General features: G+C 41.5%; 1 protein-coding gene across 1 annotated transcript in view; it reads left to right on the plus strand.

The window, feature by feature from the left end:
- The first annotated feature begins 3 nt into the window (after window positions 1–3).
- The window catches only part of B3GALT6 (beta-1,3-galactosyltransferase 6), a 37,312-nt gene continuing 24,387 nt past the window's right edge, over window positions 4–12,928 (plus strand). The window contains exon 1 of the mRNA XM_076356182.1: window positions 4–2,014. Within this exon, the coding sequence (XP_076212297.1) occupies window positions 129–1,172 (1,044 nt within the window). The 5' untranslated portion in view covers window positions 4–128 and the 3' untranslated portion in view covers window positions 1,173–2,014. The remainder of the gene's footprint in view (window positions 2,015–12,928) is intronic.

The following is a 12,928-nucleotide window of genomic DNA, read 5'->3' on the forward strand; positions in this document are numbered from 1 at the left end:
CCGTTCCAACCCCCGGGGGCGGGACTCCTGCCGTTCCCGCCTAAATCTTCGCGGGGGGCGGGGCCTCGCGGCCTGGAAGGGAGGGGGCTCCGGTCGGGGCCCGCTCGCCCCGTCGAGGCCCCGCGGCCATGAAGCTGCTGCGCCTGCTGTGCCGCCACAAGACGGCCCTGGGCCTGGGCGGCCTGTCGCTCTTCGCCGTGGTCCTGCTTTACCTGGCCAAGTGCACCTCCGAGGGCCTCCGGCCTCTGCCAGCCCCCCGCGGGCTCCCGCACAACCAGCCTGCCGCCCTGCCGCCGCGGGGTGCCAGGGGGCCGCATCCCCCGGCAGCCCTGCCGCCCTCCCCTGAGGAGACCGCCTTCCTGGCCGTGCTCATCACGAGTGGCCCCAAGTACAGCGAGCGTCGCAGCATCATCCGCAGCACGTGGCTCTCGGCCGCCGGGCGCCCCCCTCACGATGACATCTGGAGCCGCTTTGTGATCGGCACAGGTGGGCTCGGGGCAGAGGAGCTTCGTAGCCTGGAGCTAGAGCAGAGCCGGCACAGAGACCTCCTCCTCCTGCCAGAGCTGCGGGATTCCTACGAGAACCTGACTGCTAAAGTCCTGGCCACGTACGTCTGGCTGGATCTGCACCTGGACTTCCAGTTTGCCCTGAAGGCCGACGACGATACCTTCGTACGCTTGGATGTGCTCGTGGAAGAGCTGAGAGCTAAGGAGCCGCGTCGCCTCTATTGGGGCTTCTTTTCTGGCCGCGGTCGAGTCAAATCTGGTGGCAAATGGAAAGAGAGCGCCTGGGTGCTCTGTGACTACTATCTACCATACGCTCTGGGTGGTGGTTATGTGATTTCTGCAGATCTGGTGCACTATTTGCGTCTTAGCAGGGACTACCTGAACATGTGGCAGAGTGAAGATGTTTCCCTGGGGGTGTGGCTGGCTCCCATCGATGTGAAGAGAGTGCACGACCCTCGTTTTGACACTGAGTATAAGTCACGAGGTTGCAACAATAAGTACATAGTAACTCATAAGCAAAGCATCGAGGACATGCTGGAAAAGCACCAGACCCTGGCTAAAGAAGGAAAGCTCTGTAAGGAGGAGGTTAAGCTCAGGCTTTCCTACATGTATGATTGGGGAGTGCCTCCTTCACAGTGTTGCCAAAGGAAGGATGGCATCCCGTGAAAGCCTGAGGAAGGAAAAGGCAGAATGTTGATGGACTGTCTGAGCGTGGTTACGGTTACTTGGGGAGAATCCCAGTAACTAGGGCTTAAAAATTACTCAAAAGATTTTGCACGATTCATTATGTCACAATCAATGAAACCCTGAAACTCCTAAGAGCTACTGATGTGGCATGATGTAGAGATGCTTAAAAAAAAAAAAAAAAAACAGACAAAAAGCATGGAAAGGCTCATATGACAGGATTGAAGGCAAATAATTGGTTGCAAAATATGGATAGTACAGAAAATTTGGGGGAGATAACTTGGATGAAAAGTTGCTGGAAGATTTTTAGCAGAACCTAAGATTTATTTGCTAAAGATCATGGCAGGCCTTTATGCTATCTATAAGATTGTGAAACTAGCGTCTGCTGTTTATTTCTTGGCAAGGAACAAGTGTCAGTTTGGCAAGGTTTGAAGATTCTAATGGGGCCGCAAATCAGTTGCTATTGCCAGTGGGAACAGGTGACTGGTTATTGACACAAGCAGTCAAGTAAAGGGAACAATTTCACGTAGGATATTCGCATTAGGGGAGGGAGAGAGAGTCTGTTCTTTGGCGAGTGCTCTGATTTACAAGAATGGAATTATTAGACCTTCTGTGTAACTTGTCTCTAAGCTTTTTGTTGTTTTAAAGAGTAAGTCTATATTTAGAAAGGTGGATGAGTTATGGTATTTGGCAGATAGGGAATACATTATTTTGGGATCAAATAGTTATGCTACAAAGCTAGCCTTCAGTTGTTAGGCATAGGTGTTGTTCTTGGCTTATCCTCCAAACCAACTGTGTATGAAGAAACGTTTCGTCTCCCAACAGTAAGTAATCTCACTGACTACTACAAGGTCAGACGTTGTAGGCTTCAGATTTATATTGTTCCGGGTTACTTCTGTAAAATGTAAATTAGCAGGATTAGATCAATGGAAGCTATTCGGAGTTCAAATAACGTTGCCCTAACGTGGGTACCTCAGCTAAGAAAGTAAACTCTGTATGTAGTCAAGAGAAATAGGTTCCCCCACCCCCCAAATTCCTGTTTGAGGAGAACCTTGTCTCTCTTTTCAGGAGCTACGCTGCAATCTAAGGAGATTAATCCCCCAACGGTCACATTTAGATGCCCGAAGCTAGACTTGTGTGGATTCTCCGCTTCTCCCCAATAGCACCTTATAGTGGAACTAAAAATAATCTTACAGGAGGTCTAAGTTAATTGCTCAAGTGATATGTCAGTAAATGGGATTATGTCCCTTAGTCCTGTCTACGCTACAAATAATTCTAGTACTGACAGAGCTTGTCGGCATCAGATGCGGTATTGAAAGCAGACAGGACGTTCTTGGCTGTAGAACAGATCACTTACACAATTTCGCCATATTACTTATCTGCAAACCTTTAGGTAAGCCTGTAATTCAAACATTTTTGAATGGCAGGTGCCCTAATACACAGAAATACTTTTTTTTCCAGTACTAATACAGAGCTACTGACTTCCAGTAACCTTTGTCAGCTACAGATCTTTCAGTATAAGCAGAGTTTTTACTTTTATGCCTGAAGGGCATTCTTAATTATCAGTTTTACTGTTTGTTGCACACTGCACTTTCATACAATTTCATTTCCTCCTCTTGTCAGTGTCTGTTCCCACCTGCAGGAAGAGACAAATTGCAAAGAAGAAAAAGGGTGCCAGTATCTCTGTATTTTTGCTTCTTAAATTATCAAGTTAGCAATTCATACCAAAGGAATCGAGTATGGGTGTTTTGTTATTCTTCTCTTGTTTTGATTAAATTATTGAGGATTAAGAGAAGTCTTCTGCAGAGGCTGATAATTCTCTATTTCTAAAATCTGAACAGATCTTTGACTTCCTTCTAAAACAAAGTTAAATTAAGATACTGACAAAAATAAGTTATTTTAGCATGTGTCCATTCTAATGCATGCTTATGTATTGACAGATAGGCAGATGTGCTTTTCAGCAAGGTATACTATTCCAAAACAAGAATTTAACAAGATTTCAGGAAATTTGAATTGGTTTTAGCATTTTAAGAAACATCTGTTTGCCATTTGGGGTTCACTAGTATTGTGTGTATATATGTGATTAAATGCTTCTAATGTGAGTATTTATTTATAATTATTGAAGATGTGTTATGTATAGGAAATAAGATATTAAATGTCATTTTAAATTTGTTTAAGGAGGTACTGTAGCGTCCATGAGAATTACATATCAAGCAGTGCTTGAATTTATTGGTGTACAAGCCATTATTTAAAGTACCAGGATCTGAACTGCGGTTCAAAAGTCTGCTGCATGTCTCGTAAGCTAGTAAGAATGTACCGTTTATCCATTCCTACCAATAACCGTGTTCATGGAAGTTGTTTACGTTGTTGACTTTGACTCTCCCTGCCCACAACGCCCATCCCCACCCCCCCAAAAAAAAGTGTTTTTCATTGCTGGCAAAATTAATGGCAGAGAAATGCTGGATCTCCATCTGATATTTGACCCCACGGAAGACATTGTGCATACAAATACTTAATAGTTAAGAAATTCTCTTGAAGAGTTTCTTGCACAAGTGTCAGGAATACAGCGTGCACCCTGAGGCACCCAGCGTAGCAGATCTCTTGGCAGCAGCACAGCCCGTTGCCTGCCTAGGTGCGCTGCCCGCACCCTTGCAAGATGGAGCCCAGAAACGATGGTGACCACTCTTGCGTTCTTGGTATCCGCATCTCGGTCTGACACAGCTTCGTTATACCCTTTTCTGTTCAAGGTTACCCATGTTTCGCTCTAGTTGCAAAACAAATTAACATGGAAGGCTTGACAGATTCTTGTCCTTTAGTAAATGGTTTTAGTTTTCTTAGTAGATGCCCCCTTCCTGCAAATAAAGCGATTAGATTTCAATCCCAGTTAACTGGGAAATTCCACTAAAGTAAAAGATGAAGTGTTTAAACTTTTTTGGTATTTTAAAAGCAAATTGAATCATTTGGGAGACAGCAGATATCCCACATGTTGTGTGGAAAAAAACCAGAAAAACATTAACTAGCACAGGATTTTTTTTATATATTTTACTAGAAAGAATTTGAAAGTGAAAGACCTATTGATGTTATTTTGAATAATCAAGAAACATCCGAGTATTGCATGAGTGAGTCACGAAAGTTTTAAAGTTTCAATCCAAAATTCATTTTTGAGCCCATTTTTTTCTAAAGCAAAATATAAAGCACATTTTGAACAACATACGAATTGAATATTTTAAAAGAAGTAATTAAAGGCTATCTTTCATACCTCTTCAGGATCGGGTTCCATATTTCCTGACATGATCTCAGAAGTCTAGTATATGATGTTTCTGTACTTGAAAACCATGATGTAATCTTTGTCTCTCTTGAAAGTCAGGGGGAGGAGTCTGACTTCAGTGGGTCCAGCATTTGGGAGGATGTTTAAGTGCTGCTGAGAAATAAGCGGGTTTTGGTCTTTATAGCAGCTATATTAGACTGGAAAGTTTTGTTGTGGGCCTTAGTGAAAGCAAAGTTATCCAGGAACAGATTTATCTTCTTTTTTTGTAGCCATTCTTAGTGGCGATAGGTTAGTGATTTGTTGGGCTTTTTATTTTTTCAAATAGTGTTTCTGCTGGTTTCCAGGTTTTCTCTTCATAAATACTGTGCATTTTTAATATTATTGTTAGCATGGGGAAAAATTATCACCTCAGCTTTTCTAGATATCAGTGTGTTACGCACTGTAAGTTAGGCAACTATGTCAAGTCTGTAAGCTTATGTTAGTATCCATTCAGGACTACCATTGAGTTGGTCTGTAACACTATTGAGCTTTTTGTTATTATTTACAGATTTTTTTTAATTTTTTTTTTTTAAATTGGGCATTTAGCATTCTACCAGAGCTACTAGATACAGTAGAGAAATTAATTGTTCATGACGTGTCCTATCTGTGATCATATCTAAGACTTGATACTGAAATATTTAAAGCTGACAATGGCATAAACTTAACTAGAAAGTTGATTTTATCTTCCAGTGAATTTTTTTAAGTTATGTGCAACATGACTTAATTACTTTAGTGTGTAAAAATAAGTAGCTAAAACATTAATTTCCATACTAAATAAACTAACAGTTCCACTTAAAGAACCCTCAGGCTTCCAAGAATTCCTATAGTCAGTTCAAGATTTTTAAAAAAACCAACCCAACTTAGAAATTACTATTCCTGTAGCTGAATACTTTCTTTTCTGAATGTCTAGCCTTGTTCGTGTGAAGTTTGCTCAAATACAGCTTCTATGTGTCATACTTTTGATAAATGTTACATTTTCTGTACTTGAAATGCCTTTTTTTTTTGAGCATTTAAATTTGTATTTCGTATCTGTTAACGCTAATGTTTTGGGGGCCAAGGTGTTAGCTTTGCAGATTTGATTAAAAGCCCAGCAGCACGGGAAGGTGATTAAGAGTTGCACTTCTATTAGTTTCTGTTCAGCTCCAGCATCAGAGTTGCAATATGTTTTTGGTGTTGCTGTATGCTTGACAAGCTGTCAACACCTGCACTACTATAAATTTTATTCAGAACACACTCCCTGCAAGACTCAAATCTGTTGCTACATGTACCTGTGTAAGATATACTTTTACCTTGGAACTGGAACTACTTTATGCCAACATAATATGCCAGTTATTACTTTCTAATACAGACTATTTAGGTAACATCTAGTAAAACTTGGAAACGGATCAGTCTGTTACTTATAGCCTGTCTGAAGCTGAAGGATACTACATAATAAGCGTGCCTTTATGAAGAAGAATTAGCGTGGGGTACTGTGCTGAGTATCTTTTAAACCATTGAATGAAATTGCACATTTTTTTGCAGCCGCATAACTTTACCATTTGGGGGTGGGGTGTGGCACACAGTTCATTTGCTCAGCATTTATATAGGAAATAAACTGCTAGAAACCTGAAGCTACCTGTGATGATGAAAACTCTTGGTAATTGCGTAAGCGTATTGTGTATGTATTTATGTCCTTTCACGTATGCCTTTATTGGCCAAAGGATCTGTGTGATGTGATTTTTAATAAAAGACTTTTGCTGTATAGGCGACCGCTTGTTCTACGTAAGAAAAGATACAAGTGTGGTTATTTTACCATGCCGCTGTCTGAGAGGCACAGAGGATTGGCTCAGTCTTAAGCAACTGCACAAAAATGCTTCAGTTAACGTCAGTAATAGTGACTGAGCAGCACGCCAGAACCTTGAAGTAGCTAGTGGCCTAGAAGGAATGCCACTGGGTCACACACGTATACGTAAATACGTGTACCTGTTCGTCCTGGTTTTTACATTGGTAGCAATACAGGGGCATGACTTAAACTGTAATGCAGTCAGAAAAAGGGTTTCTCTGACTAAACAGTGCATTGATTCTGGTCTTAGCTAAGCAGTATTTTAAGCAGTTAGATGTCAACAAACACCATTGGCTATAGTCCTGTTTTATGTTAAAAACCCAAAATACCAGCAACATTCTGACAAAGAAGTGAAAATACTTTCAATATAACATCTGTTCAAATCGTTTCAGCGCTTCAAGCAGCTTAAATAGCACTAACTTTCTGCTGATGAAGTAGCTAGTCCATTCTCTTCAAGATGAGTGTGTTCTTGCTGCGTCTTCTTCCGCCAAAACCTTGGAAGCACATTTTGGGCTCTAGCCCAGAGCAACACCTCTGTTTTTAGCTAAATAAACCAATCTATTTGAACCCAGAAGCACAAGATGACTCTGAGTAAGACCAAGTTGTTACTTTTGATCAGAAGTGTCCTGGTTCTCACTAGCAGCTCTTCGGTTACCTATTAAGATTTTTCTTGGAGGTGTTTGTAATAAAGTACACTCTGACCAGAAAACCAATTGTAATTGTCCCTTTTAATACTATGATCTCAAAGTATCACGGTCACCTCTGACACACTGAAAGCTTTGGCAAATTTAATACATAGCTAGCCATATTGATTAGTTCCTAAGTGGAGAGCAAATGGTACGCTTCTTCCTAGCCCCTTGTGAGCATTTAACTCATCTGCTCAGTGACATTTGTAATAAGTATTTATATTGCTGTGTTTGCTGAGGTAGAGGCACAGAGAAGTAATAATAAAACCACTTCTCCAGTGCATTAGCAACTTCAAAACACTAAGGTCTGATGAAGATTTATTTAAACTAGAATTAAGATTGCAACACAATGTTTTTGCTGCTGTTTCACTGAAATCAAAGACATCTCGGGATCTACATACTTGGAAATTCACAGTAGGGATGCAGCTAACCACTAAAATTAGCACATTGTAAGCAGCTTATGATTTGTATTTTTCCACTACGCAGAAGCCTATGAGAAACAGCAGCCCTTCTCAAGTGTCTAGGTGTCATACCGGGTGTCCTTTCTGCAGAAGGTAGAAGAAGACACGGCGTACCTGGAAAGCCATATCTAAGTGGTTTAAGTGAGGAGAGGAAGCGTCCGCAGTACCATTCCCTCGAAACAGAGCACCGCAGTTGCAGGCAGCAGGAGCATTCTCATTTAGAGTAACAGGTATTCAGTTTTATGCACGCAGTATAGTTCAGAACAGTGGTAAGCCAAACAGTAAGATTTCAGTCTTGTAAGGTATTTATAGATATGGTGCCAGGTAAACACATGCATGTTCATTTTAAGAACAGAAATGCAAGTCTGAAATTCCTCATCTACGGAGGCTGGAACAAGGAAGTATTTCAATGCTCTGGAATTTTTAAGACAAGCCAAGTGACGATACGGAGCAGGGTCCGTATGGATTCCATGCTTGCACCCTGGCCCGTAGGCCATCATTAAATTCAAAATTTCATGCTCTCCTCATTCCAGCAGCAGTGGTATTGAGCTTTAATTAAAATTCATAAAGCACTACAATTGCCAAATAATACATGCAGTCTCCTCTTTTACCGAAATAGTAAGTCCAATGGTAAATCAAGTTGAAGAATCTTGTCAATTACAAATGCTGTAGTGAAACATTAAAAACACACTTGAACAGAGTTCTAACCTGTCAGATTAGTAACCTTGGGTACACTGCGTAGACTTGGCGGCCAACAAATATAAGTCAGCAGATCTCATTACTTTTATTCATGTAGCAACTTTGCACTGAAGTTGCGTCAATCTTTTTTTTGCAATTCCTTAGAGTATTTGAAAAACAAGACATCACTAATAGCTTGCAAGAGATCATACCATGTAGCCTGTTACAATATAAAGAAAAGTTATTTTCTGGTTACATGCAAGATACTGAAAACACCAGCGGATTTAACATAGTTAATACTTCCATGTACAGCCAGAGAAGCAATTTGTGTTGGTTCTGCTCTAGCCACGGCAGGGATATTGGTCTACTAATTGTCAGAGTACAGAGAAGAGAAGAATCTGTTTTAAAAAAGTCAACAAAACAGCTATTTCAGTCTGTCTCGTCATGTACCTCAGGGTTTTCCCTTTTTTTCTGGGCTGCCATAGTCAAATAGTCCCATCCCACATCTATCTAACCAGATGCAGTATCATTTTAAAGGCTCTGTCACCAGTGGTGCTTCTGCTCCCCAGCAGAGGCAGGAGAAAACCAGAGCCACAAAAACGATGCTGGGTTCTCCTCCCAGTTTACTCTTAATCTGTACATGGTTTGGAATGTCTAGGGCACAATACAAACTCACCTTTATTCTACATTTGGACAAAAAGCAATTTTCGTGTCAGCAAGAGGGGATAAGGAAATTTGACTTCAGCAATACTGCGCGCTGTTCAGAGCCTTTGCGATGATCACATCCAGCTAAGCACTGCCATCGCGCAGTGCCCAAGCATATACCCTTAGGTAAAACTACAAAACAGTCAGTGGGAAACTCTTGTTGTTCCTCTACCTCAGCGGTTTCTCAGGCAGTCGTGAAAGAGGGAGAGCAGAGCGCAGTACTGAGGAGGATGTTCCTAATGGGAGGAAAGTGCGTTCAGTCCTGCTGCGCCAGCATGCCCCAGGGGGAAAGGGCCGTACAACACCCTTTATCCTCGCCTTGCCGCTGCACTGGGATGAAGGGGTAGCGTGTCTCAGAAACAGAATCCAGACTTCAAGTCATCAGTATTTCTTTCTGCCGCTTCTCAAGTAGCAAGGAGACAGCCACATCAGTGCAAGAACAGGGAAATGAGCTTTTGACCCCAACTCAAGGTCAGGACAAACATTTTTGTTCTCCTTTTCTGAGATATTTATTCACCCCACCTGCTGCCTAGAGTCATAGTAAAAGAATAATCTTTCATTATCAGTTTCTACCAATTCCTACAAGTTTCTGAGGAAACCAGGAGCAAGTGCATTAGACCAGATTTGTTGGTTTTGTTCCTTTTGTCCTCACACCCAAGTTTGCTGGGAGGCACCATGAATTATGTATTATTTGCTCTACTTAGGACCTAGCCACCCTGTATCTTTAAATTATTGTCTCCGGGACACAGCAAGTTTTCGTTGCTCAAAGCTTGTTTCAAACTCAGTCATCCAATTCCAAAGAAAGCTAGGTCAGAAATTATTCCAAGGCCAAGCAATCTAAAGCAAATAAAGGCACATGTATAAGACCCTGAATCTATGATGAGTTATTTTGCTACATGACATTAGATGTTTTAGTTCCAACACAAAGGATCAAATTGCTATTGAAGTGAACATAAGGGGGAGAAGACTGACAAATAGTGCAAGGGAGCTAATTCAAAACAGGCTGCCCAGGTCATCAACCAAAGAAGATACATATAAAGATTTCTGCCAGTAACCAAGAAAATTGCCTAAAAATCGGATTCATGGATTATAGAAAAATACAGAGACAATCAGTGTCCAAGGGCACACAGTGTTTCAGTTTCACAGTGAAAACAAGTCAGCTCAGAGGTGAAGTGACTTGTCCAAGATCACATCGGAAGCTGGCAACAGATCAGAAGCTAGAAACTAGTCACTGGTGCTGTTAGGCTAACGCCCTCCTCTTACTAAGGGGAAAGCTGACGATAGCATTCCAAATCTTACACACAAGCTAATCGTAAGTTCTTCCTTTCAAAAGAAACATGCCAGAACCATACAAATCCAACGGATTTCCATCCTGTTTGTGACAACAGAGCTAAGCCATCTAACTCTCCCTTGTTTTTATAATGTTTTGTTTCCATCTGTAACTTCCCCAAGTCATGGATATCTAGGCACTCTTAGCAGATTGTCAATGAGTTACGATGGTAATTGTCAGCCTTTGAGTCTAAAAAAATTAGCCCTTCAGATGGCTTTTCATCGAGTGCTGGGGTTATTAACCCCAAAGCAAGTTCTTAAACAGCAAAAGAGAAGCAAGCAAGATAGGGCTAAACTGGTCACATCAGCTGAAGGTTTGCAGTTAATGCACAACACCAGATATTCAATGTAAGTTTTCAGAGAAGTGTGAAAGCTCTTTTTTTTTTTTCCCCCCATAACACAGGACTCCAGAATAGACAAGCAATACATTACCTCTCCTCTAAATCCAAACCCGCCCTCTTTTGCAACAGCCCAACTGTCGTTAGAGGAGGACTGTTCAAAGACCATCTGCCTGAGAGCCAAAACAAGCCTTTCAACTCATCGACCTTACCTTTTTTTCCAGGAGGGTTGCAAATAAAAGCCATTTACGCAGTGTGACTTCCGCAGGATGAGGTCCATTATCACAGCGCAAACACTCCACACCAAAAAAACCCACAGAGCTCTTCTTGCTGCTTTTATAAAGACCAGTTGGTCTTCACCTTGTTACTGACCTCAGGGAATCAGCTGGGAATCATAGAATCGTTTAGGTTGGAAAAGACCTTTAAGATCATCAAGTCCAACTATTAACCTAGCACTGCCAAGTCCACCACTAAACCATGTCCCAAAGCACCACATCTACACGTCTTTTAAATGCCTCCAGGGATGGGGACTCCACCACTTCCCTGGGCAGCCTGTTCCAATGCTCAACAAGCCTTTCGGTGAAGAAATTTTTCCTAATACCCAATCTAAACCTCCCCTGGCACAACTTGAGGCCCTTTCCTCTCGTCCTATCGCTTGTTACTTGGGAGAAGAGACCGACCCCCACCTCGCTACAACCTCCTTTCAGGTAGTTGTAGAGAGCGATGAGGTCTCCCCTCAGCCTCCTCTTCTCCAGGCTAAACCACCCCAGTTCCCTCAGCCGCTCCTCAGAAGACTTGTTCTCCAGACCCCTCACCAGCCTCGTTGCCCTTCTCTGGACACACTCCAGCACCTCAACGTCCTCCTTGTAGTGAGGGGCCCAAAACTGAACACAGTATTTGAGAAGCAACAAATCAGCTACAGATGAGGATTAAGCCCAACTATTTTAAAGGGACATCCCCGCGTGAGTATTGTCCATCTGTTTTCCCTGACACAATTAAAATGTGTCCAATTTTTTTTAAATGCATTTTCATCCAAACTAAAATCTTTCACATACATATAATGAACTCACTTCTTTTTGCATCTTTGCTACAAAGATTTAAAATAAGACTTTTCTTCCATTTTTTTTCATAAATAATTCAAAATAACTTTCAAATTTGTTATTGAAGCAGGCTTTGGAAGCAGGGTAATCTATTTGGAACTCTCCATAGTTTTCCTGTTTACTTGCCCTGTACAATTCAGTCACTAGATGTCACTACGTGCCTTTAAGAGCACATAACGGGATGTGTTCCTCGGTTAAAAAAAGACCCGAAGCAGGAACCTAAGCAGTGTCGACAGACAATTCTTTATGACTAAAACCTAGCTGTGTTCTCTGATAACCATCTGCTGTTTAACACAGACTCAAATGGATGATCGGGGAGAAAAGGAAAAAAGTTCTCCAATTCAGAAATGGAATTCTGAAGGAATTATTGAGGATGGAGCCAACATATTTTTCCACGTAACTAGCGATTGATAATGCATGCCCAGATTTTAAAGACAGACCTTTGTAGAAGCCCACAAAGCCCCCAAAAATGGAGAAAGCAAATTAACTAAAAATGATGAGCCACGTTTTGGTCAGTGTGATAGTGAAGTTTAGACACCATTTGGGAGCTACAATAACTTGGGATTATGGAAAGATAACTAACTGTGCCTGTTATGGAAAAAAATGCAGCTATGATTTGCCAAAATCTTGGGATGACTTTTTCTTGTGTCTGTATGTTTGTGGTAAAACTGGCCAAAAATTGTACATCAAAGGACTTTGTTGTTGTTGGGGGAGGATTGGCAGGTGGAAGAGAAATAGCTTTTCAATGAAGTGGACATTTTTTAAAGAACAAGCCAAAACAAACCAAAACCCCCAGTCCCCGTGCTCCCCCCCCCCCCCCCTTCAATCAAGTTTTTCTGTGGTTTCATCAGCTGAAAATACCATTGATTTGAGTCGTCAAATTTAGTTTTCTTAAGGGAAACCCTCCCCAAAAATATTCAAAGAAGAATTCAGTTCCAAAAAAATGTCTGACTCCTTGAACTTTTGGGTTGATTAAAGGGTATGTAGAACTGAGACCTATTAAAAATTATCAACACACTGATGGAATCTAGGAGCTTCTCAGGTAAGTCTTTTCTGGGATAAGGAACTAATTACTCATTATCTTTAATTAAAACTTTCACCTGGCATTTGATGCTGAAATTTAGGGAGTGTAAAAAGAATTTTGAAAAAGCAGAGTTAAGGGATGAGTTATCAATACTTACATGTTATTGCAGGGGAAATAAATACTCGTTCTGAGTCAGATTCCAAAGTCCTCATTAATTCTGAACAGGACCCCCCCAGTAAAACAATTCCCCTGTGAGTGCAACAGCACTTTCAGGGAAATACTGAGCAA

The sequence above is a fragment of the Aptenodytes patagonicus genome, chromosome 19 (genome assembly GCF_965638725.1).
Source record: "Aptenodytes patagonicus chromosome 19, bAptPat1.pri.cur, whole genome shotgun sequence".
Taxonomy (NCBI): domain Eukaryota; kingdom Metazoa; phylum Chordata; class Aves; order Sphenisciformes; family Spheniscidae; genus Aptenodytes; species Aptenodytes patagonicus.